General features: G+C 42.7%; 1 protein-coding gene across 1 annotated transcript in view; it reads right to left on the bottom strand.

The window, feature by feature from the left end:
* Window positions 1-27,470, bottom strand: part of LOC100218614 (glypican-5) — a 348,060-nt gene that overhangs the window by 70,112 nt on the left and 250,478 nt on the right. The window contains exon 8 of the mRNA XM_030279863.4: window positions 21,183-21,333. Within this exon, the coding sequence (XP_030135723.4) occupies window positions 21,183-21,333 (151 nt within the window). The remainder of the gene's footprint in view (window positions 1-21,182; window positions 21,334-27,470) is intronic.

The raw sequence follows: 27,470 nt of genomic DNA, 5'->3' as shown, positions 1-27,470 counted from the left end.
CTGTAACAGCTCATCAGATATTACCAAAATGAGTGCTCTGTGTGAACCCTTCCCCAGGCCCCACCTGCCCAGTGGTTTTTCCTATTCCTATTCAAGGGACCTAAGCATTCTGTCCTCCACAAAGCTCTTCTTTGGAACTGCACACTTCCAAAGAAGCAGGACAGTAATTTGCAGAGTGGGTTTAACACACAGGACTCATGGGAAGTGTTTTTGGCACAAAGTCACAGTCTGGTGTGATTTGAGAGCCTCTGGCAGCACCAAGGAAAAAACATCACCCCATCCGAACACCCAGAACAAGTGGGATATTGCAAAGAATGGAAAAAGGGATGGTTAATTAGATTCTAGTGACCAAGGAGTGTAAGGGCAGAATGTGAGATACCAAAAGTCAACCTGAGACTCGGCTACAGATGTGAAAGCCCATGACACAGATGTTCTGCAGCTGGATTTGTTAAAAGGGAACAGTAAAGCAGAAGAGGAGCTGCCTCACTGTTCACCATGTGGCTACACAGTCCCTCAGCTTTGGGATTATTTCTGATTATGCCAGTGAATTTGCACAACTGGAAACAGAGACTGGAATGTCTTAGCAGGAAATGGTCTATGGAAATGGCCCAATGTCCCATGTTCTGTCTGGAAAACAGAGATGCCAGAACACAGAACTTGGAACAGAACAGAACAGAACTTAGCACAAAAGCAGCCATCCATGGTGATGTCTCTGATGGAAAACCACAACAGTCACAACTCCAGGTCAAACTGTGATTATATCAAAGTCTGTAACAAACCATGGCTGAGGGCAGAATGTGTCTTTGGGGGAATAAGGGTAGAAACCCACAGGACTGATTTGAGCTCTGGCCTTCCAAACATTTTAGAGCAGGAGACAGATTGTATTGCTGAAGCCTTCTCTTGTACAAACCATGCCAGCAAGGGCCTAAAGTTATTTTCTGCAAACAGGGGAAAAGTGAATCAAATTTCCAGCACTGGACAATGAACTTTTCAGCTCAAAATAAGCAGCAGAGATTCTCCTCTTTCCAACCAGGCTTCAACTGATGAATCCCTCAAAGAGAAGCCTAAGTGGTAATTTATATTTAAAAATATACAGACACCATCTCATGAGTAATAGGATATTTAAATTACAGGCTAGCAGCACTGTAAACAAGCCAGGTCAGGCCCAGGAGCTCTCCTGAGGATGGGGTCCAAGCTTTGAGCAGGGCTCCAGGATGTGCCCTGACACAGGCAGGATGAGCACCCTCCACTAAACCAGGCAGAGATTACCCTGCTTTGGGGCACTTTTAGTTTTGACTCTTCAACTTAACCCAGCAGCCACCTGCTGCAAAACCACTTAGGATGATACAGGCGGACTCCAGGATCATCTCTGTAAATTACCCATGCTGGACTTGAACAGAATGAAGTCAGAAAATAGTTGGTGCCCAGGTAAAAGGCAGGAGAACACTCTTAATGCTGGGACAGCAGATAAGCTCAGTGGAGAGAACCTGAATTAATTTTACTGTATTGCACAGGAGACTACACAAGGGATGCTATTATACAAAAGAATTATTCCTTATCTAATTTCTGCACACCCAGAGGATTGTGCCCAGTGCCTGCAGACAATACATCTAGGTAGAATATTAGCACACTATCCAAGAAGCAGGCTGAAAGGCAGTACATTTTCACTAGGGCCATAATTCCACAAGAGAGTATATTTTTATGGAAAAATCCATTTTTCACTTCCACTGTGATGTTTAAGTATTGCAATACATTTTATGATAGTTTCCTCAACATTAAAAATACAACTTCAAATAATACAGGGCAATAAATGTGACACTTATGAATATGATGGCAAATGAAGCAGGAATGAGTTCTGAGTTCAGTTCTTTAAGGTGAGTTGATATATTGGGCTGACATACCTGTAAATGCCACTTTTCTTTGGCTTTGTTTTTTTCTTTCCTAGGCTTAATATTGCTAATTTCTTCTTGATTGGTGTTGGATATTTTAGAGAGGACAGAGGAAAAGAAACGAGGGGCAGGATGATGCCAGTTGTTGCATCTGGCACTCCGTTGACAGTTTGAAAATTACTTATAATTAAACAAGTGTTGATTTTTAAAGTCAAGAGTAATCTGAGCCTGTAACATGCAGCTGGGAAAGCAAACAGACATGAGTTCAGCTGATAAGCACGTGCTGCAGACAAGGAGAAGGAGGATAGAGACTGGGATCCCACATGATGCAGACACTCAGAAAGGCTGGGGCTGTGTGAGCACACGTGTGTGAGCACATGTGCACCAGCAAGGCCTGAGCCAGCCAGGCTGGGGCCAGAGCTTCAGCGAGAGGCTCTCCTCAGAACACCACCTGGTCAGAAAAGCAGCTGATTTGCACGGATAATGTGACTTCTGATGTGACATCACCAGATCCCACACCACCCGGCCAGCAGACTGACTGGAGGAGTTGCCTTAGAGTTCTCAGTCAACAAAAGAAGCCCCCCAGTCCCTGACCATCACCTCCCTCACTTCAGATCAGAGTAAGGGGCAGGAGAAGCAGCCCTGGCACACAACAGCTCTGCAGAGCAGGGAGCTACACGGGCAGGCAGTGGAAAATCCCTTGTGATCCCACTGCATCGGAAGGAACACTATGGACACCTGGCTCAGAAGGAACAAAGCTTGTTCTTATCTGTTCTAGAGCCAACAAATCAGCTGAAATCAGGCACATGGATGGCCTGGCTGTAAGGGAGAGAGATGGGATGTTTGCAGTAGCTCTTCTGTGGGTTGGGGCCTCTGGAAGGCCAGCAGCCAGCACTGCCCTTGCTCTCCCCACTCTCAGGCACTGCAGGTGAGATCAGCACCGTGTGCTCTCTCCACACAACTCAGATCTCCTTTCTGCTCTCCCCCAAAATCACTACCAAACCAAGAGAATGCCCCTGAGGACTGCTCCTGCTGGCAAGCCAGAGTCCAGAGGCGTTCAGGGCTCCTGCCCTGATCAGCTGCTGCTGTCCATGCTCCACATTTGGCCAGCCTGGCTGCAGCTGGAGCCAGTGGGGCTGAGCCACAGGAGCTGGGAGAGGGATTCATTGGGGATTCCAGGCTGCAGAAACTGCAATCCCTCAGCTGAGAGAAAGGGAAAAAAGGGATGATGAACTAGATTTTAGTGACCAAGGAGTGTAAGGGCAGAATGTGAGATACCAAAAGTCAACCTGAGACTGAGCCAGAGGAGCTGGGAGAGGGATTTCCTTTGGGGATTCCAGGCTGCAGACTGGAATCCCTCAAGCTGAGAGAAAGGACGGTGTCTGGAGGATGTTGGAAAGTTATTTCTGATAGGCACTGAAAGCTGGCAAAGAATTAGCAGAGAATTAGGCTGAAATGGAGTTATGGTGCTCAGATGGGTGTGATCAGGCTGCAGCACTTCCAGGAAGGAATGTTTGAGGGAGCCAAGCCATGGAGCTCAGCCTGGGCACAGCTGCAGGAAAGGCAACCCATGCTATCAGCAGAGCCCAGGAAAGCAGGAGCTTGGAGAGGGACACCAAAGGGGGCTGGGAAAATGAGGAGCAGGGACAGCTGGCTCTGTGAACCTCCAGAGCCGTGTGAGCAGCAAAGGGACTCTAGTGCTACACTGAATATGTTCTTTTCTGCCCATAAAAATGCCAATATCTGAACCCAAAGGCATCAACAGTTTCTGAGATAGTGCCAGAAAATGAGAGTTTAACTTTTTACCCAAAAGCAATACCAAGGGAACATTAATAAAGAACAGAAAGTGAAATATGGGTTCACAGCTCACAGCCACAAGAAGAGCCTTGCCCTTTGAAATGTTCAGCTGCTCCCCGTGCCCCAGCACTCCGTAACAAAGGCTCTCCTGGCTCCTTCCCTTGGCTCAGCCAGGAGGGCCTGAGGAAACCTGGTAACCTGGCCAGCACCCAGGCATTCCCCTCCTGTCCCCCAGAGAAATTCACATTTGAGACTGCTGAGATCTTCAGACTTACTCATCTGTCAAAAGTGCCCAGGAATTTCAGATAAAATGAAGAGATTTTGAATACTGCGTGGATTCTTGCTATCTGTTGTGAAAATGGATCATTGTACTAAGTTTTTTGTGAGGAAAACCTAAAAAGAAATAATAATAAGCAAAGAGCCCCAAATCCTCAGGCTGAGATAGTGACCTCTAGAGAGGTCAGAAGAGATGAGATCTGAGAAAATGAAAACTATGCTGCCATTTATTCACATGGCACAATTAAGGTAGTTAGAGAAAATGCACTGAAATTTCAACACTTCTTGTAAGCTGTTACACTTTAAAATCAAGGCTGTTCACAGACTGTCTTCTTTTAAAACCAAGTTGTTTTTTTTTTAATTTCAGTAACTCAGAATGTTTCATTTCTCAGTCATAATTGCTAATCAGGAATATGTGATACAATCTGCTAAATCTCAAGGGTGCTAAGATATGAAGGGCCTTTAGCAGTGGTACAGGTAATTAAGTTTGTTATGATTTTCTATATATTCTGCAGCAGAAAATCTGATTGTTCTTTTGGCAAGGGGCTATGTCTGTTCATCTTCAAAGATGACCTGCTTTAAGTTTCAAAATAAATATTATTTAAAGTTGAAGGTAATTTTATTTTAATAGAGCATACAATACCAATATACGTCCTTCATTACATACCACAATTATTTTTTTTTTGCTGATTAACCATTGCATTGAAAATTTGTCTGATATTTTTAATACATATTCAAAAGATGGAAACACTAAAGACAGGTGGTGTTAACTAAGATGACAGATCCTGTGGAGCTGTATTAACATACTGCACACTAAGAGTCTGGAATTTCATGCTGGCTGTAGTAAAGGGGAAGATGCAAGGAAGAGGCTTTGAAAAAAAGGAGCACTTAGCACAACTTTTTCCTAATTATTGGTATTTCTCAGCAATTTCCACGAGAGATTATGATAAACAGTGACTGTGGGAGCTCTCCAGGGATGTTGCTAGTTGACAGTGGAAGGAGAATGTTATTTTGGGAGGATCATGGGGTTAGGGGCTCCCATTTCTCTGGACTGGAGGGAATACAAACCCTTTGTGCCACTCCTTGGGAGTGTTCCCCATGGAATTAGAACTACCCTGAGACCTAAAAAATGCCACAGGTGTTTAGTACCTCCAGCAGAGGTACTCTAAACTCCCATTAGAGTGGGCTCAAAGGTGATTTATCTCATTAAACAGAAATTTGTACACCCCCTAATTTTAACCCTTGAAAATTCCAACCAGTATTCAGAACAGAACCATTCTCAGTGCCATTAATGCACACATGTGCCATTAATGCACATCTGCTTCCAGCCAGCACACCCAATTTGTTTTATTCCTCAAGAAACTGTCTCAAGTGAAGCCCCTAACCACATGCATCTCACCACTTCCTGAGATTTACTCCCAAAACTATTTGACAAGCTATTAGAGTGAACTGAAAAAAGAAAAAAAAAACCAAAACCAAAAACACCAAAAGATGAGTGCAACCATGTAGTTGCTTTACTGTACAGACAGCTGCTTTAGCAGCTCCATAAAATTAAAAGGATATGACCAATTCCCATGCAGAGGCTTTGTTAATTTACAGGCACAATTTGGATTTCTGGAAAATGCTTCCTGTTATCTATTTTGAAATGATACTTTTGCTTTGGTATATTATATTACTGAAGTCTCCAACTCTAACAAATATATTAAAAATAAGCCAAACTTGGTGCACAGTCATTTAACTTCAACGTGTTTGTGTATTTTTCCTAAAAGGTATTCACTTAACACAAGGCAATAATCAAAATAAATTTATCTACACCCTGTAACAACCAGGTTTCCTTAGCACAGACTAACATACTTGCACTACCTTAGCCCAGGGAAGAACTAGAAAGAAGTATTAATGCAGAATTTTCAAGAAAAAGGTGTGAGCTTGCCAGGGATGCATCAATTATTACATTACCACCTACTGCCTGGGAGTTTAGCCATCGTGCTTTTGATGATGGGCATTTTAAGGCATTAATGCTGGGCAATTTTCTCAAAATTCCTTTCAAGACAAATCTCCTTAAACTCATAACATCTTAATGCTTTCCAAGAACAAAAACCTTCCGTTCTACGAGAGCAGTGCTAATGCAGGATGCATTTGTGAGGAGTCACTTGCACCAGACCCCAGGAGAAAACAGATTACACAGCTGCTGATTCTGTGGGGGCAGCTAGAGAGGCCAGGCAGGCAGAGAGAGAGTGCTCTGCCATGGCCACAGAGCCCTGCCATGGCCAGAGAGCTCTGCCAGCTGTGGCTCTGCCATGGCCAGAGAGCTCTGCCAGCTGTGGTTCTGCTATGGCCACACAGCTCTGCCAGCTGTGGTTCTGCCAGCTGTGGCTTTGCCATGGCCACAGAACCCTGCCATGGCCAGAGAGCTCTGCCAGCTGTGGCTCTGCCATGGCCACAGAGCCCTGCCATGGCCAGAGAGCTCTGCCAGCTGTGGCTCTGCCATGGCCACAGAGCCCTGCCATGGCCAGAGAGCTCTGCCAGCTGTGGCTCTGCCATGGCCACAGAGCCCTGCCATGGCCAGAGAGCTCTGCCAGCTGTGGTTCTGCTATGGCCACACAGCTCTGCCATGGCCAGAGAGCTCTGCCAGCTGTGGCTCTCCCAGCTGTGGTTCTGCCAGCTGTGGTTCTGCTATGGCCACACAGCTCTGCCAGCTGTGTCTCTCCCAGCTGTGACTCTGCCATGGCCACAGAGCCCTGCCATGGCCAGAGAGCTCTGCCAGCTGTGGCTCTGCCATGGCCAGAGAGCTCTGCCAGCTGCGGCTCTGCCATGGCCACACAGCTCTGCCAGCTGTGGCTCTGCCATGGCCACACAGCTCTGCCAGCTGTGGCTTTGCCATGGCCACAGAACCCTGCCATGGCCAGAGAGCTCTGCCAGCTGTGTCTCTCCCAGCTGTGGCTCTGCCATGGCCACCCAGCTCCACGGGCACTGCCAGGGCTCTGTGTGGCCCTGCAGACTGCGAGTCCCAGAGAGAAGATTGCCATGGGAAATCCTTCTGCCTCAGAAGGGAATTTATGAGCACATCCCAAATCCCAGGAACCACTGGCATGTGTGACAGGGGTGAAGTGAAAAGAGCAGAGGACCTGAACACTCGCCAGGGGAGGATTTTTGACTATTTACCTTCTAAACTCGCTGGCATTTACCCAGCAGCTGTGACCAGTGTGGAAGAGGATCACTGCAAAGACTTAACCTCAAGGCTCTTTCAGGGCAACACAGCAAACACAGAAAAGTTACCTGCCCCAAAAACAAAGGCATGTATCTGCAAAAGAGGGGAAAGAGCCCTTAAGTAAAGACACACCTGTGCCAGTGCTCAAGCCTTCTCTGTAACACCAGGGAACAAATAAAGAAGGATCTCTGTTTTATAACAGGCTTCTGCTTTTAAAAAATTACACTATTAAGGTATATAACCCATAATTCTATCTAAAAAGAATGCACATGGCAGACAGAGATGGTATTTGATTATGTAAGTGGTGGTGGATTACATTGCACTCCAGTGTCTGCAGAACATAAAGGATTTGAAAACAATGATTTGATTTTTAACCAGATGCAGAGAGTTTGTCCATGGTTAGTCAGAAGCATTGTACTTTACATAAATGCTTCACAAATGGTGACACAGTAATTACAGCACAGAAAATGGCCACTATCTGTCTGCTCTGCACTTTACAGACTAAATAGAGATTTCATGCATAATGAATACACTTGTGTTAGCTCAATTCACTTTTTCAATATTATTTTATAAGGTGAGAATAATAAAAATTTAAAATCGTTATTCAAGTGTTACATCTATTTTATCACGAGTTACATTTTTAATAAAATGCAACTTTACTTGAAGCACACATAATGTTTGCATAATCTGTGGAAGAAAATTGGCACTCTAGGAATTTATAATTTGCTTATTTTTTATAAAGCCTTTGATGTATTCTGAAGATTGATAGGGTTTCAGTGTATTTATACAGATAGAAAAATATTTTCTGTGGCTGGGTATTTGCTCCTTTGAATAGACTTATTTACAGTTTGCAATGCATTTTCATATAGTTTGCAAAAATAAGTTTATGATTTATCTGCAGTTTAAAAAATTCATTTCAAATCTTCTTTGATACAACACACTTCCAGTTTCTGTTGTGACACAGATTATGCAAATGTGCTTGACAAAGAGGATGCAAAGTGATTTTAAAGCAGAAGTTCTGCTGACAGTGCCCAGGCTGCTGTGTGAGCTCAAAAGGATTGGGGGTTTACAGCCCCATGGATGGACATCGATTACTTGGAGCTTTTCTTGGATTAATGGGGAGGCTCCCACTGGGCATTTCCCAGTGATGCATTTGGGTGTGATACAGAACCACTGCTGTGTCCCCATTAGTGTCACACACCTTTCTCATTTACTGACAAGCTGTCAAGGACCTGCTACCATGTCAGGACTCTGGAATGTGATTAAAGTGGGTTTTTTTTGTTGTTGTTGTTGTTTTGATTTTTGTTTTGGGTTTTTTTTGGTGTGGTTTTTTTTTTGTTTTGTTTTTGGTTTTTTGTTTTTGTAGAGTTTTTTTTTGTCCTGTTTTGTTTTGTTTTGTTTTTTTGCTAAAGCTCTTTTCAGTTCATGATATCCATGTGGAGTTTGTGTGAAGGCTTAAAGCAGCTTGAAGGCAGCCAGTACCTTCCTACTCAAGTGTGGAGGACTGCACATGCAGCAGAATCCCTGGAGCAGGACAGAAGCACACGGGGATGCTGCAGTCAGAGGAATCTCACATGCTGCTCACCAGTGCAGGAATCCCCTCTCAGTACCAAGGGACCTGAGCAGGAACACTGCTCCATGACAATCTGCATTCCCAACCCCACAGGATCAGCAGGTCGGGGGGAACCACACACACCAGTGGCTGTGGGTTGGAGAGAGGAGGGAGTTCTGCCATGTGTAGTCACTGAAACTGTGGAGGCAATGACTGGACTGCGAGTGATGCCTTAGGATTTTAGCTTTTCTATGTTTCAGATCCTGTACTGCATCAGTGCACAACTCCAAACTCCATACAGAGTGTTTGTTACTGCCTTCACATTGTGGTCAGACAACACAATCCCTCTGGGCCTGAGATCCAAGGATACCCCACAGCCTCAGGCCCCAAAAAGTACAAACAAAAGTGATTTAGGGGGAAGCAAACTGGGGGTAAATGACTTCATTAGCTGAAGCTGTAATTGGAGGATTAACCCCTGATATATAAATGGACAGAACTTATAATCGTCTGAAAAACTGGTGCCCATTGTTCCTTGGGTGCAGCCTCTGGGAGGCTTCTGACTGCCCAAGGTGTGGCTATTGAAGGCCTTCAATAAATACCCACTTTATTTTCTGAATCTTGTCCAGCCTCTGCCCTAGGCACCCACCCCAAGGCATCCCAGGGGGGAGAAGCTGAAATGCTGAGAAGCTGTCTGGCTTTCTTACAGGGCAATGCCATATTCCACCCTGTCCCAGGGGAAAACATACAAATGTGATAGTGCCAACCACAGCACTGCTCTGCAGCTACAAGGAAAGCCTCCACATGTGAGGCTTTGAACAGGTCACAGCCTCATGACTCTGCTGATGCTCAGGGCTTTTCTTCCTCTTTGGAAAAGCAAAACTCAGGCAGCACCTGGCTGGTTCCATGCTCCAGTGCATCCCTTGGAGGGCTGGAATGAAATCTGCAGGGACAGTGGTTGGAGAGACCCTGGCAGGCAGGGATAAGGCAAAGAACTTCCAAGAAAAATCTCTTAAAGTCCATGGAATGAACACAAGTGCAGCAGGTAGTGACCAGACTGCTGGAACACAGGGATGTTTCTCACACCAAGGACTCCACAAAAGGAATGATATTCCCATGGCTTTAATAAAAATGTAGAGCTCCATGAAGAGAGAAAAACTTACTTCCAGTGAACATGAGTAGTTGATCATTTTCAAAAATAGGTGATTTTTTTTTTTTTTTTATGCTTGAATATAATAGGAATATCCAGGGACTGTTCAAGTACTTTTTATGATAAGTGATAAAATGTCCCTGCCTGGATGTAATTGTACTGAACTACTGCAATGGGATTCTCTGCTTGAACTTGCAATGGAGCTGTATCCCAGATTTGGGGCTGCATCCCAGTTTTGAGAGGATATTTCCATTATCAATAGCTGAGTTTCAAAAGGGGCCATGACCTGTGTAAATGAGATAAATCAGGATGTTAAAAAAAGACAGTGTCACAGCTGTTTAACCTGAACCAATGGACTTTCTGTGCTGTGGCACAGGCCAAGCTCACTGCTGCAGATCACCATGAGCAGCATCTCTGCAGCAGCCTTGGGGTTACCACACTGGGCAGGAGGGAGAAAGGGCTGCAGAACCCAACTCTTGGCTCAAACTGTTGTCTCATTTAGTCAAAAGCAAAATCCCCAGTGATAATTACTGGGTCAGAATCAGGCCAAACTCCCCCATCTTGTTTTTTTCTGGCCTTTATATTCTTTCTTGTGAATTTTAAAATGCAATGCCTTTAAATTGAGAACTTTCTGGCTAAAAATATCAAGCTTACAATACATTATTATTATTATTCTTATGAAAGCTATATATTATTTGCAGGGGGCAAGATACTCCAGCTTGAATCAATATTTTCCCTTTTGTGTTCAAAACCTACAAAAAATATCCCCTGAAATTAGCATTCTTCCAATTGCATATGTACAACAAATGTTTCCATTTTTCAAACTGAAACCTTTTCGATCGAGAAACAAATTTGTGGGTTTTTAAACAGGAAGAAAACTGCTTTCCCCCCATCAGCTCTACTGGTTTTCTATTGTGTAAGAGATTTATCCTGATGGAGTTTAGCCCAGGGCACTGTGCTTGCCCCTCCACGTTCAGGTTGCTGCAAATGTTCTCTGTGCTGTTGTAGCAGTGTCCTGCGTGTGCTGCAGCTCCATACATATTTAACCAGGCTGTTGCTTTACAAGCACATGTTCAAAAGATTTTATCTAATCAAATTTTAAATAGGAAATTACTTGTCTGACTTCACATCAGAAAGCCATTCCTTTCCCTGCTGCTCCAGATTGGCTTATTAGGACTTCACTGCCAAATGGTCAGCAGCGTGTCTGAGTCACCACTCTTAATTCTGGGCTATAAATATCAGATGATGATTTATTACTAGGCAGTTGCAGTGCTGCAGTAGCAAATTCTCTTTAATCTCTTTAATTTGGAGAGGAATGACAAATAGTTTGGAAATCTGAGAATTTCTAAGGCTCTCCGTGCAATTAACAGTTTTATAAGCTGATTTCAGTGTCTCACTCCACTGTCTGGTGATTCCAAGAGGTTTTCATGCCCACACTGACCCAGTCCTGCTTATCTCTGTGAATTAACTGCCAGCTGTGGGCAGCAATTCCATGGTAAGTGGGCTAAAGGTTCAATGACTTTCACAAGTAAATTGAATACACTTTGAAAGAGTAGTTGTTTTCTTGTGTGCTACCTGCCTCACCACTGTTCAACATTCCTACCTCATCTGGACTCAGGTGAGGGTTTATGGTCTGCACAGTGACAGAAATGGTACTGTCTGCATATTCAAAAGTTGGACTCTGCTCCCCAGAATATCCACTAACTGCTTTCAGCTCTTCCAAAATGCTAATTCTGTTTCTCCTAAAGGGAACCAGACCAATGTGTCTCATCCTTTTTGGGAAAGGAGCTGCCCAGGAAGGTTACTGGTGAAAGGGAGGTTTGCTTGTGCAAATCACACCTGGATCAAGCAAGTGTATAATTTCAGAAAGCACAAAAGCAGGAAATGGACTTAAATCTTGCTGAAATGAAGAGTAATCTGCAAACTTAACAGGATTGTTTACTTAGAAATAAAACTAATGAACTAATGAACTATAAACAAACTAATGTGACACAAGATACCTCAAGAGATTAAAAAAAAACCCAAACCAAAACCATTTTCTAAATTTCATAATACCTTTTGACATATTCAAAGTTTGGTTGGTTCTTTATAGTTTTTTATTTCAGAAATAATTCTAATTTGGCTTGACAAACTATTAGGCATTCAGAGAAGAGCAAGCTGAATAGGGAGATTAAAGAAGACAACCTAAGGAATGTCAGACAATCTGTCTAAATCCTAGAAGACAGGAAGACAAGGAAAGAAAACATTTTCTGATTGTGATATTTAGGAGGCTGAACTAGGAATAGAATGTAATTTAGAAAAATAAAAGCTTCTGATACAAGTAAACATGAGGGGCAGTTACTGGAGGCAAACAGAGGAAACCAGACTATCAGCAGTGTTAGAAGTGCTGTAGGATCCTGTATCCAGCTGACTTTTCCATCACTGAGAACTACAACAATGACCCTCAGTCATCCATAATTTAGGGACTTCACCCTGTTTGTACAGATTGAGGCTCCACTCTTCAGCACCTCATATAAACCCAAAAAGGTTTCTAACTCCCCTCTTTTGCAAGTTGAATCTGGTTCCTGAGTTTGGGGCTACTGGATGATGTTAGAGCCCAACACACCCTAAAAGGCCTCCGAAAGGTGTCCTCTGTCCTGTCCAAACTGAGATTTCAGGGAAATATTACTTGGCTGCTTTCAGGATCAAAGGCCAGAAATAAACACTCCTAAAAACCAGCCGACAGGAGACATTGTGGGATAACCCAGATGCAAAACCACCTGCTGAGGAATAATGTGCTTAATCTTTGAACACTTCACAGGGAAGGTATTTTAGTACATGTAAGATCATCAGCTGGCTTAAGTTATTTCAAAGTACCTTAATCTCAAGGCAGCCAGATCCAGCCCTATAAATTCTTGATCCTGTTGATATGTCACATACTTTAGCCTGAAGTTCTGTTCCTTTTGTAGTAAATCGAGTCTAGAGTACAGAGCAGTTGTGCTGTGCTCTCTGTTACTGTAAAACTAAACTGTGCTTTCTTTCAGGGTATTGTTTTGATCCTAAATTTCTCAGCTGAGACATTCTGATGGCATATCTGCTGGCTTCAGGCACAACAGAACTCTTTTAAGGAGTGTTATTTACCTTAAAATGGACAATCAAGGAATAGAAAACCTCCAAATGTGCACCTGGTGTACTCAAGGCAGCTTCTCCCTGAAAGCAAAGACAAAGCACCCCCAAGAAACATTGGTTCAAGAGAGAGAGGGAAAACAAACCAGAGCAGTTCTTCTCCTTCTCTAAAAGTACAGTGACTGCTTAGGCTTTCTAGTGAACCATAAAACAAGGGAAGGTGTCAGCAGGGAGAAACAGAAAGTGTATTTTCATTGTCAGTAACTTTCAGCTCTATTTCCACTGCCAAGCAGCTGCACTAGCTGCCTCTCACTTGTTGTGGGCAATGAGAGATGACAGAGGGCTTCTTAAAGCCTTTAAGGTTGCAGTAATTCAGAACCTTACTTTAATTAACCCAGCAGAATTTCTCTTTGGAAGAAATAAGGCCCAGGGTTTGATTTTAGTATCTTCCTTCCTTGGAGAAACGTGAGGAGGGGAGGTGGCAGAGGTGCCAGGGGTGCAGGACAAGGAGCAGAAACAACGTCCCTGTCACCTGGCTCCTAACTTACACTTACCTGGAGGGAAGGAAGTGTTCCTTGTGTGGCACCAAAACCAGCTGGCAGGTGAACATTTGCAGGATTGTTTTGGTAACTTCTAATCTAACAGCATTAATATTTTAAAGAGAGCTTCCACTAAATGATATGTGTTATCTGTTTTGGAGCAATTTGAAGGACCTTTCACTGTTACTCCCCTTTATTAATTTTGGCTTTATGGCCTTTTGGGGTCAGATTGCTTTAGCCTTCACATTTCCCCTATCACTGTGTGGCATGACCAAGATATTGGAGCTCTCAGGTGAATTCCTTGCAGAAGGATGCAAACCACACATCTCATGAGAGCTCCATGTGAAGGACTGGTTTTACTCTCCTGTGAACTCTGGGTGCCAGCCTGCTCCTTCAAATGATATTCTCAGAAAAAAGCACCACGACTGTGGGGTCAAAGTATCCCCCTGCAGAGTGCTCCCACAGCCTGAATAATGATGTCCTGCTTCATGAGTTTAGCAGTGCAATTTTTCTTAGAAACATGTCTTTCTCAAATTTTAGCAATCAAACACCAAGCTGCTTCTTTTTGTTCATGGTCTTTGGGGTTTGACTATGGTCCTGTTTAGGACCATTCAGCTTTGTGACACTTCTGTTTAAAAGAAGTTATTTTTATTAATACCTGTGAGAAATGCTACTGAGTGGGAACTCACTGGAAAATGAGATCAACGAGTTTTCAGTTTAGGGCTGTTTTCAAAACCCATCTCAGAAACAGATGTACACATGGAATTACTCCTGTGGAAAGTAACCAGATAAAATACTGCTGACAAGGGCAGTGAAAATTGTTCTGCTGTAAAAAGTGTGTTCAAGGGACAGAGATTACTGGTAATATTTTTAGTAGAAGGTGGTAAAAGTGCATTACCCTTCAGTGATCTCCAGTGCAATTCCTGATGGCTGCTTATACAGAACTACTGCAAACACTTGAGCCCCAAATGTCTTTATCTTGATCTCTCCAATGTTTAATTTCCTCCTACAGAACAAGCATTGGAAGGCTTAGGGTACCTTAAGCAACTAAAATGCTTTCCCTTTTAATTTTGTCTAAATGGAGCTAAGATGATCAGAAATGTGCTGTAATTTATGTTTCTCTGGTGAAATGGTAAAAGTGCATTTCCCCAGTTACCATTTAGCCTCCCTGAAGGCACCAGAGATAGCACCAAAGCTGTTCAGAGAGTCACAGAGCTGGCACACAGTCTGTTGTTCCTCTAGCTACTGCTCTGCTCAACATCAGGAGAAATTCCTGCAGGGGATGTGTTTATCTGGTTGTGCAGAAAGTAGTTTCTACAACTTGGCAGAATCTCCTGTCTTGAATGGATCTGAGCAGGAGCCCTGGTGGTGCTGGGAACTCTCACCTCAGGTCTGGGACTGAGAATCTCAAGGAGCTGAAATCCCATTCCTTTACACCTCAAACTGTCACATCAATGCTGAGGCTGAGGAAGGTTGAGGAATGATTCTAAGATTTTTCTTCTGTTCATTTCAGTTAAAATTATACTGTGTAATGCAGAACACTAAACAACAAAAAATAACTTACTCCTGTATTGCCAGATTATAAAATAGATTTATCCAGGGACAGAGATGAGGAATCCTTCTATCTCTCTCTCTTTTTGTTTTTTCTCTTTTCTTCTCTCCCCTTGCAACACTCTCTTCCCTTCTCTGAAGCCCCTCTCAGCTGCCCTCTGATCCCCACAGCACAGAGCAGAGCCTGCAGGAAATGCCACTGCCACCCAGAGAATCTCTCAGCCAGGTGTACCCAGGAGGGAATAGTGGGACACCACTATGACATCAAAATAACTCACCTCAGAACCAGACCTTCCCAAGTTCAAATAAATAATCAAGAATCTGCACTTTTCCTTTGGATTATTTCGGTTTCTCTGGTTTTCACCGCTCCCTTGTCTCTTCCAAAACTGTATCATAAAACAGAAGCCAGAAGTTTGCCAGCTGTGGAACTACCACTGACTCTCCCCCCAACACGTGCTGAAGACCCTGGCAGGGTTTGCTTCAGCTCCTCTTGACAGAGGCTCATGTCTCTCTGCCACCCCAAATGGCAAGCATAAAGTGGAGTTTGCCTGAAAATTCAAACTTCTGTAAGGGTTTAACCTGTTACTGTGCTGTTTTGAGGACAGAATGAGGCATTTATGCCGAGGGCAATCTAGGAATTTATAGGCTTTCTAAAAACAGAGTTGGAGATAAAATGTCTTGAGCAACACAGGATGTAGAAAAATGGCTATGCAAGGCAGCAGGATGGGGAGGAGGTGTGATGGAGAGGTTTCTTTAGGCAGGAAGATAGAAGACACTGAAAATGCAGCATTTCTGTGAGCCAGGATCATCTGTGAGGATGTGTGGCAATGAGAAGCTGACGAGCATGGCTGACTGCCAGCAGATATTATGATCTCAGAATATTGATGTTTTGTACTAATAATTACAAAATCAGCAGCTGTACAACTGCGTATTTGGATAAATACAAGTGTAAGTGCAGCCTGTGACACGGTGAATGGAAATGAAGTATGATTAAAATGACAGGTCATACAGTAATACTGATGCCAAGAAAAGACAGACAAGCTGGGAGAATGATAGCATAATAAAGCATTAAAGAATCTTGATATTCAAAAGGAAAAAACTGATAATGGAAACATTCATGAGCACTCAGAGAAACGCATTAACTTTCCATTGCTGTTGAGAGCAGATACAGATCAGACAGAAGAAAAAAAAGAAAAGGAAAAAAAAAAAGAAAATTTATATGTCTGCACTCGTAAAGGCATATTGGGGCAAAAATGCATCTTTCTCATATTCCCTAAATAAGAAATCTACAACCAGGATAATCTCTTCAGATACTCTGAAAGATAACCAGAGAGCTGGGGATTGTCTACACAGCCAAGAAGAATGCCACGAGCTGGAATCATGTAATTGGAATGTTCCAAGCAGATTTGTTATAGATTCCCACCCAGGCAATGATCTGTGACAATAAGGCAGGATGTTCAACTGGGATGTCCAAAATTTAAAGTTCTTGTTAAAGCGAGGGAGCTTCATGAATTAGGAAGAAGTGCAGAAGAAAACTGTTACTGGGATTAGGTAAGCAATTGGCAAAAATCACAGCAATAAAACACATTTAGCCCACAGTCATGGTCAAAGCTGGCTGTGATGTCCCAGGATGTGTTTTTATTGAATGCCTGCACTGACAGACATGATTAGAAGTACTGTAAAAATCTGGTGTGCCTGAGGGTCAGGCAGTAACATATTGCATGGACACCCACTGCTTTTGGGATGGGGACACAGCAGAAGCCCATCCCTGTGTGGAACAAGGCAGTGAGCCAGGCCAAAGGAAAGCTCCATATTTCCACTTTCCAACCATCTCAAGTTTCAAGGAATGTCAGGAGTGGGGCTAACACCTGTCCCACCTGAAGACTGAGCTTTTTGAGCCATATACAGGTTCTAACCTCAGAGAGGTGAATCTGAAGACTGAAGTTCAAGTACACCAGACATTTGGGGTTGTCTGCTCTGTTCGGTGGAGGAGCTGTTTGCTTGCCCTGCTAGGCAGAGCACAGCTCCACTCCCTGGGACTTTGCACCATGTTGCATCAGGCTGGGATGAATTTCTGCCTTGCACTGGCTGTGTGAAACATCCAGCCTCAGACACAGGGATACAGGAATCCCTGGGTGTCCCCTGCATGCAGGAGTGCTCATGGACTCGTGCCCAGAGTGGTGTCAGCACAACCTTCTTCACTACAGTGCTCCACAACTTCCACACAGCCCAGGGCTCCACACAGCCAGCTCTGGCCTTGCACTAAACACAGATTGAAGCATATCTGTGGCCTAAACATTTCCTCCACCTTTGTTTAGGAGTGAATCACCTGATGATTTCCCTGAACTGACACCTAATGTTGGTTGTCATTGCTTGGGTGTGGCCTCATCACAACACAGAGCTGGGAATTGGAATTCCTTGCACAGGTGTCCTTCCAGTTTTCACCCAACATTTTTCTCCTCTGAAAAGGAGGCAGCAGAGGCAGGACCCAATGTGAACCTGTTGCTGCTCTCTTTTCATGAGCAGCAGGACACTCACTCCTCTCCCTCAATCCTGCAGGGCACTGAGCAGTCCCTGCTCTCTCCATGGAAGGGCTAAAGAACAAGGACTGACACCAGTGGACTCACTGATCACATCCATGGAAAACAATGGCTCTGGGAGCAGGCTGGGCTCAGCAAGACTCAGCCTAAGATGCTGCTTTGCACTTTTGCCTAGAAACCTGCAGGAGTGCAGCAGGGCAAACCACATAGCAACTTCCCCATCCACGCTCAAGATTTATATGGCTGCCTTTCCTCTTCTTAAATATCTCCCAACAAAGCTTTGTTCAAAGATGATTCACAGATGTTGTCATTAAAAAGCTGGGACTTGCCAACAAATAACACATGGGCCTGCTTGAGAAACTGCTGTTCCCACAGCTTTCCCCAGGAAGAAATACTTGGGGTAATTGGTAAGGCCTGTGAGAACAGGACATTATAAAGCATCTTCCACCATCCATGATTTTTGAAGAGAATCCTGGTTTCCTGAGAATTTATCTTGTTAATATAAAAATCACTTGGATAAAAACACACATGATAGAGAACAGATAATTATGCCCATTATCATTAGTGTTGTTCTTTTCAGCTAATAGGGAATGGGTCAAGCAAAGACTTATTTGCAACAAACACAAACAAAATTTCAGCACTAGCTAATAGACAGCCATGTGTCTTAATTACAGCCACAAAATAAAATGACTAATTGATATGCAGGCATGATTCTCAAAAAAAGGTGACAAACAAAAGGACAGGACTGTACTGTCCACTGCAGGATGAGCTGAACTACAGAGATTGGAAACCCCAACTAAAGGGAATAAAAAACAACAGAGGGAAAAGGGTGTTACAGTGACCTGGCTGGAATATACACATGGAATCACTTGTGTGCTCACCCACTCAGGACATGCTGAAATCTAAAACCCAGGAGCCCAGCCCTCTGTTAGCAGCTTGGAAAAGCAACGTGGGGAGTCAGCAGGGGACCCTGTCTGGGGAGATCTTTACAAATAGCTATGAACAGAAACATGTCATGATGGTAACCCATATATTGACAAAATTCTTGGTCATTTAACAGAAAAGGCTTATATTTTTTTTCTGGGAGGTGGAAAGAAATGAGCATTTGGTAGGTTTTCAAAAACTAAAAGCCATGTCAGTCTTTTGCAATGCTCTCAACACATAGAGCAGTAAATAAAATTTTCATATAGTTTGGAAAAAATGACAGATGTAGTACATATTTACTACATTCTCAATTCTGCAATTTAGAGGCTGACATTAAAATATTTTCCTCTGTTTTTCATGGGCCTGTTGTTAAAAGCATGACTGCTCTGGCAGAAAGTTTGTGTTTGGAAAGGCTTTTATTCCTTTTTCATTCTTTTTCTCCTGCTGTGTGACTCCATGCTCCAGCATGCCCTGAGGAGCTTGGTGGCATCTCACAGCAATCCTTGTGTCTCACCCACACCTGTGAGGATATTCCCACTGACTTCACCACCCTTCAAACCAGGGCTGCACGTGGGATTTAGCTTTAGAGCCAATTCACTTCTCTATTTCCAGGCAAGCAGGAACAGGCAATGCTGTCATATTCCAATTCCACAAAACTATGGGTAGAGGGACTGGGTGAGTTTAAGCTTAGGAAATACAAGTTCACAGGCTGTACAACTGCCAGCATCATCTCACAGACATGCAGCAAGGGGAAACTCAACTAATCTGATGTTTGTTTTCTTTAACATTCTATTAAAGCATAGCAGCTCCATAATGAGATTACTGCATTTTATCTCTTAATTGTATCCAGATATAGAAAAGAGATTTACTGCTAGTGGCTTGTATACAGTACAATATTTTAAAGCTAATTATGATAGAGCATTACTATTGTCACACAATGAAATACTTATTCTTATGTTATGAATCAATACCATTTTCTAAAATTTATTGTAACTACCTTTTTAATTGGATATACACTCTGCTAAATTCTGAAACAGACAGTTATATAATTATTTTAAATCCAGGACAATATCAGCATAAAATACTTTAATTAAAAAGATTGCAAAAAAGGAGAAAAAGTAACATTAAGTAGCTTTCCATTATTAAAGTCAGCTGAAAGTCAAGTCTTGAAAGCATTTAAGTTTTTATTTTTTAACTCTGCCATTGTCCATGGAAGCATGGATACACAACCTCCCCAAATGGTGTATAAATAGTTTGATTGTTCATTGAAGACTACCAAGCACCTGGCTTTTGTTTCTATTACTCCACTCCAGAGAGGAAATCATATTACAGTATTTATCTTCCCAAATCCCCAGGGTCTAAAACCTCTACAAGTATTTTCTTTGCTTATGGATTAAATACAGTAAACAATTAAAAAGTTAAGCAAAGATCTTTAAAATAACATTTTATCCCAGTTTCTTTTTCAAAAATATTGGTGAGTAGATGGTGAAAACCTCTGCTTGATCTGTCAGTTGTAATTACTCAACAATTTTTAAAAACAGTGTCCCTATGTGATGAGACCCTGATCACACAGGGCATCAATGCAAACTAAAATTCAAGTGTTTATAGGCTGGTGTTGCAATTACCTGTAACACTTTGTACACATTCCAAGGTACCTCTTTAAGCTTGGTTTTCCTGCACACACATTCACAACAAGGACAGCTGAAGTCTTGACCACAAGCTGATCACAGCATGTCTGCAAAGCTTACCTGGGTATGAGACACCTCCTCCCCATCTCACTCAGTGGCAAAGGCACAAGGAAGAGGCATTTGTTTATCTCAGCAGAACCAAGCAGCAGTTTAAAACCTGCCCGAGCTCCAGCCATCCCAGTGAGCATTGTTTTCAGCACTCACACCTGCATTTCATGTATTTACACATCCAACCCACATTATATTTACACTAAGGTAAATTAAACCAGTTACATTTTGGTGAGGTAAAATGAATCAGAACTTAGAGATGAGGTAAACCAATAATATGTATTTAGAAACATCTTACTTTTTATTAAGTTACTGAAAGGATTTAACTACATATTATACTGCCAGTATGGTGGTGGAAGTTGTTAAATATTGAAGCTGATTCTACATTTGATGACATATTATCCAAGTAATTTAATGAATAAATATTGCAGAATGCAATATCTGAGACTATCAAGCTATTTCATTTAACCAGTAGCTCACCACTAAGGAAAAACCCCACAGTATTCCTTATGTTTTTTTTCAAGAATATATACATTGAGCCAACTCAGGATCATCCTTCAGTATCATTCTGCAATAAATAAATGCTTATGTTAACACAGCATACTCTATAAGGTCATCAATTTTCTATTTATCTGAAGGACCCACATTATCTAGGAAGGTTCTTCAGCATTCCTGTGATTCAGATTTCACTGCAGACATTATTCATTTTACATTTAAGTCTTTTATCTGCATGCCAAATGTTAAATTATATTGGGTTACTGTCCGTATTATTCTATTTTTACTGCAGCTCTTCACAGGCTAAGATTCAAATCCTTTGAATTTAGTAGGATTTTGACAGCAATTCAAGCAGTGTTAAGTCTTAGCTCTCTCCACCTAATTGTGACTTAGGAATTTCTAAGCTCTCCAAGCTGTATTTACCTGTTGTGTGCATCCTGTCCCCGGAGCCTTGGCAGCCATCCTCATCATCACAGTCTCCACTTGACTCCATCTCCTCACTCCTTCCAGCCCCACTGCCAGCATCTCGGGCACCCCATCTCTCCAGCTTCATCTTTGCCTTCTCAGCATCCAGCTGCAATGGGAGAAGTGACAAACCAACCATGGTCAGACTATTGACACCAGGGGTTCCTACCCCTGGCACTCACCTGGTTTATGCAACAAACACTTTCTCATGCATTTTCAAGAGCAGCTCCTCAAGTTGGAGGCTGTTTCTGGCAATGGCATTCAAATATTCTGGAATAACAGAGTATGCAACCAAATGTTCTGCACCATAGATGACCAGGAACACTTGTCAAACTTTTAATTGAAAATATCACATCTACCAGTACCACCACAGTTCTGTTCCTACAGCTGGGGAGTTTTTGCTTCTTTTCTGCCAGGGTCAGGATTAAATGTGTGAGACGGAATTTCTTGTTGGGACTCAGATGTTTATTAGTTCTTATCTATGTCACAGTCTCACAAACTGTGAGTTCTGCAGCACTTCACTCCAACAAACTAAAAATGGAGTTGTATCTCTCTCTCTACAAGGCCTTTTAAGGATAAACTGTCCAATTAAGAAATGACACCTAAATTTTTTCCACTTTTAACTCAATAACCAACCACCCGTGCCCGCAATGGGGACTTTTTTATCCAGTTACACAAAACAACCCAAACCCATGGAGAAGAAGGTGAAGAAGAAGGTGAAGAAGAAGGTGAAGAAGAAGGAGCAGCCTCTGCCCTAAAAGCTCCATCTTGCTTTATATATATTATTATATTCTAAATGCTTAAACTCTAAGTTTTCCACCCTGTGATATCACACACTTCTATTCAAACTCCACACCCACAATCCCAGTTTTGTCATTCCATTTTGGAAGCTTCTCCACGGCCTCAGGTCAATGCAGTGTTCTCTTGGGGGTCAGTGCCTGGCAGCACAGAAAGTCTGAAATTCTCAGCAACCAGGGTTCCAACATACAGCTTTTCCTTTGCCAAGCACAGTTTGGGGAACACTTGTTAACGATGGAACAATCTGCCAGCTGTCCAAATACTTGTTTGGAGGGATTTACAGTTGAAGACCATGACAAACTTCACAGCTGAGAGCATTTGCTGCTTTTAATGATGGGCTTGGTCACTTGGAAACCTTGCCCCCGGATATGACTTTTAAGATGGTGCCATTTAAGATGCCTATTCCAACTGCAAGTTGTTGATTAGATTTCACTTGAAATACTTCCAGGACTGAGCAGAGAATAAGAAAACCTTTTCTAAAATAAATCTAAATCTATCACACCAGGTCATGCTTGCTCTAACAACATATTTACCCCCCAACACTCAGCTTTTTGATGTTTAGCTGACTCTTTCTCCTGCTGTCACCATGAACAACTGCCTACTAGCAGCACTATGGAAACAAATGATTTTTCAGCTCACTGGTAGCTCCAAAAGATGAAAAATACCATTTCCTTGGGAGTGAATCTAAACCCAGTCTGTGCAGGTCACACCAAGAGCAGCACTACCTGGAGGAAAGAACAAAACCAAGCTCAAATGGCTTAGACTAATAAATTGTGTTATAAGGCAAATATTCATCAAGAAGGATGGTCAGGAGAAGCCTGAACCTTTCCCCCATGCCTGAGGAGCACTGACCAAATGGGAAGACTGTACTGCTCTCAAAGCCTCTGCACTGCTGCCAGATTGGATCTATCCAAAACCCTTCAGCACAAGTATCTTCCTCCCAAAGTACTCCAGACCCATTTCAGGCTTTGTGATCTGCTCCATCCCAGAGGACTGATTATTCTTGGAACTGAGCAAAATGTACTTTGGAATGTAACACTTTGGAGATTCAAACACTAAAAAGGAGCTGTTCTGGGAGCTGTGGGTGAACTGGAGCACAGGGCTAATACAACTGTATTAACTGGGCTGAAAGGATGGTGATGGATGCAGCAATTTCTCTCTAGTGGGAACCTTTGTGTCACAGTCTCCTTCTTCTTCAGGTGCTGGAGCTGCCATCCTCCACTCCAGGGCTGACAAATGCTTGGAGCAAAGATCTGGTTCTGTGGAACAACAGATGCCAACTTCTACAAGGCAGAACTCAGGGAATTCTGCACCCTCTCACTGAAGAGCTCAGTTTGCTCCTTCTGAAGACACAAATAACTGCACAGGGCAGTGGGAAGGTCAGTAAGTGAGAGGAGGGGTATGGACTCGAGTGGGGAAGCACGCTGAACACTCTCTAATTGTTACTGCATGTCTGGTTTTTATAAACAAGTTGCTTAATGTTGAGCCTTGGTATTCACAGCCATAAAGACTGATGTCACGGCAATACAAAACAACATTTTTGTTAAACAATTGGAAAAATTTGCCTATGAGGGAGAAAGATAACTCAGTTCTTTCACAAATTTATTGTGTCCTGGTCATATTAGAAAAGACTCATCCATTCTCAGTTATAATTCTTCAGAATGAAAAGAATGGCTAAGTGGCAAACAGAACAGACACAGAATTTAATAAAGGCTTTTAATGACTGTTTGTAAGTCAGAGCAGAAATGTTTACTGCCTATTAAGGTACTTCTCCTTTGCAAGGATCTGATTTCATTCATTGCCCATGGCTCAAATCCTGCCCTCTGCTCAAAACAAACAATACTTGAACCAAATGGGCCCCAGCTCCAAGGAGGAAGCTGAGCTTTCCAGCATGGTGCACTGCAGCATTTCTGGGTTCTGGTGCCTTCACTGCAGCAAGAGAGGAGCTGGAGCTGCATCTCCTCTGCATCTCTGAAGGTGCATCCAGCCCTTTCTTGGCTTGTCAGCAGAGGGGCCACCAGATGACCCAGAGCCCTGATATCCAGGATCACCATTATCACTTCACATCAACTTGGGTGCAACCTACCAACCCTTTTCACCCTGGATACCCTTTCACAGCCTCTTCACAACAGGGCTTTTATGTCCTGTAGCTACCACTCCCCTAGAATGATGGACCAGAGCCTGACTTTGTGCATCAGTAATGCTTTATCTACAAAGAAACTCATTCCAGGAGATGGGATAGTGTAGTCTCTTCAGTGAGGAGCTCTGAGACATACTGAGCATCCCTGTTGAGAAGGCAATGTCACCTTTTCACAGGGATTTGTGACACAGCATCCTTCTCTTTTCCACATTCTGAAGGCAAAGCTCTCCTTTGTCATTCTCTTTTCCACATTCTGAAGGCAAAGCTCTCCTTTGCTACTGCCACAGGACTCCAGTGAGATCAGTGTTTCAGATCAATAGCAAAGCTTATGGCAGCATGTCCCAATCTCCTTTTTTTTTCTTTTTTTTTTTCACAGAATGAAACCTGTCTCAGAGGCCTGAGATTGCACCCTGGAGGTGTTTAAAAAAAGCCTGGACATGGCACTCAGTGCCACGATTCAGCTGATGAGGTGTTAGGGTATAGGTTGGACTAGATGACCTTAAAGGTTTTTTCCAACCTAGATAATTCTGTGATTCTGTGAAAACAGCACCAACTGCATTGGGATGGACTGGGAGCTTTAGAAGACCATAATGGAAGACATTAACCATCACTTTTTCCTCTCTGGTCCCAGGGGCTGGGTGTGGGCAGGGAATGGCTGCTGTGCTCTGTGCTCTGCGAGGTCCCCAGCAGAGGAGCTGGAGGTCACCTGAAGGTTCAGGTCATCTTCAGAGACAGCCTGGCAGACACAGGTCTCTTAAAAACATTGAACAATTCTCCAGGCTGCTGCCCCCAAGCACAAATCCTCCTGCTTCCCCAGATGGCTGTAGGGAGAACCAGAGTGCCTTGCCCCTATTTAACACCGGGGAGCAGAGATGGCAGTCAGACATGGCATTTCAATCATTGCTTAAGAGCCACCCTTAAAAGGCCTTATTTTGGTGGCTCTTTCCCTGCCATCCAAATGATGCCATCCAGCCACTCTGGCAACTCTGCACAGCAGCTCCTGTCTGGGAGTGTCCTGCTCTGGAGCTGAGAATTGATGCCTCAGTTAAATAATTGCAATGAATTTCAGGCTGGGCCCTGGAGCTGGTGCCTTTACCTTCACAAAGCACAGGATAGCTGCTGCCTAAGATTCCAGGGAATACTGGAATCTTAACAGCTTAAAAATTAAGTCTTCAAGTTTTTTCTGTATGTGAAAGATTTTTTTTTTTTCCCTCTTGAAAAGGTTATATAAATAGATCAATAAGATTTGTACAGTCCAATTGGAAACTGACTCAAATCAGGAATGTTCCCATCTGCAATAAGCTTCGGATCAGGTTCATAAACCTTTGAAGGGTTTCTGAGAAACTATATACTGTTTCTGTGGGGAAGTTTTAGTGACTGTATCTGACTCAGCTGAAGGGTAAAAATCACATATTACTATTCAGCTCCGAGTCACACACAGATGACTCTCCTGCATGGATTTTATTTATTCCAGCAAAGGTCCCAACCTTAAGTGACATTAAAAAAAAAAAGAAGTTCTGCTGACATAAGGTTTTCTGCAGAAGAAAGAATTCATATGAGAGTGGCTCCTTTCTCCCCTATTAATACTTCATGATGTAGCACACACATTCCCAGTCACATAAAAGAGTCCTTCAGACTTCAGAGGCTTCAAAGAGCCCCTGAAACACAACCCCTGAGCTCTCCACAGCCAGTCTAACCCTAATTCTCACTCTGAACACAGGTGTGACAGAACACAAATTCATTATTGTGTTTTTTATGAAGCCATGTTCCACTTGAATACATCCTCACCTTAATTAAATAATAATTTAATTCACTCCATGAAAACCATTGTAAAAAAGGTGCCAATTTCTAGCTGTTTCATTGATCAGTCTATTTGCATCATATATGCATATGTATGACTTAAAGCTGTAGGATAATAACCCCATTTTATCAGAAAATAGGTTTTAAAAATTATATTTTACACCAGTTTCAGATTTCTCAGGTCAGTGAACACAACAACGAAAATATTCTCTCTGAATGAAGCCACTTAAAAGTTGTGTGCTTGGAATATTCAGAGAGAAATTCCATAGAATAATTGTTCCAAGGGGATTTGTTAATTAGATTTCTACACGACAGATTGCACTGTGAATGCTTTTTCCTTTTGAAGTGAAATGTGACTTGTGTCCACTTGCCATGTGAGCACACACATCACTCTCTGGTCTTTCCAGTGGGAGGAAAAACCAGCTGATTGTACACTGCATTTAGGAAGTGTAAGCTAAGCATGCTTTTTTCTTAAGGTACTTACAAGTAGCTGCCTTTTTAAAAGTGCTCCAGTGACATAAACGAGATTCGCAGAGACAAAGGTTTTGCCAGCTTATGCACAAATAATGCACAAAGCTTCATCTTGAAAAGAGGCATAAATGACTCAATCCTCCCATTCATTTCTTTAAAAATAAAAATAAAAAAATCCTTTCTAAACCATTATTAGGTCAGAAATGACTACAACTGGAAAAGACAATGTGCCTTTGGTTTTGGCCTGTTATATACATTTTTTGTTAAGAACTGACATACTGCTTTAGGCATAAAGCTGCATTTTACTGGTGCCTTGTGACTGAGCAGATGTTCTGTCATTTCACAAAACAACAGCAACATAACAAATTTTAGACATAACTGCCATATATACGCTTATTCCAAGTGGGACCTCTCTGAGATAATATTTATGGTTCATTTTCCTCCACATATGCTCTTATCTCCTTTATAAAAGCATGTGGCAGTTGCTTTTTCTTCTTCTTTTCATGTCATCTAGCACTCATCTATTACAACGTTAGTAACGAAAATAAACTTATGTAGCTTCAATTTTGTCAGACATTTCCTTTGGTTCGTTCTTCCTCTGTCTCTATTTCACAGAAACCCAAAAAGGCCTGATGAATTATCCCCTTCTAGTTTCTTCAGGAAGTACTACAGCTCAAGGAGGTTTCTCTTGCTGTCACCACAACAGCTGCCTACTAGTAGCACAATAAATGATTTTTCAGCTTTTGGTAGTTCCAAAAGAGCTCCAAAATCCCCTTTTTAGCTGAAGGGAACAGACATCCAAACTTCTGCAGCAACCAACACCCCCAGCCCTCCTTCTGCTGTTTATTCAGATCCTTCCAATAACCTTTCACGACACATCCTGCTTTACAAGTCACCTGGACACATTACAATAATTTCAATGAACAGCTATACATAATTTATGGGGCACACTTAGGGGCTGACAATGGCTTCGGAATTTTGTTCACGTCCCTCCAGAGCAGACCTTTTCAGCTCAGGAACTGGACCAACACTGGTAA

This window comes from Taeniopygia guttata, chromosome 9 (assembly GCF_048771995.1).
Source record: "Taeniopygia guttata chromosome 9, bTaeGut7.mat, whole genome shotgun sequence".
Lineage (NCBI taxonomy): Eukaryota > Metazoa > Chordata > Aves > Passeriformes > Estrildidae > Taeniopygia > Taeniopygia guttata.
This window is presented reverse-complemented; position numbering and strand designations above follow the sequence as displayed.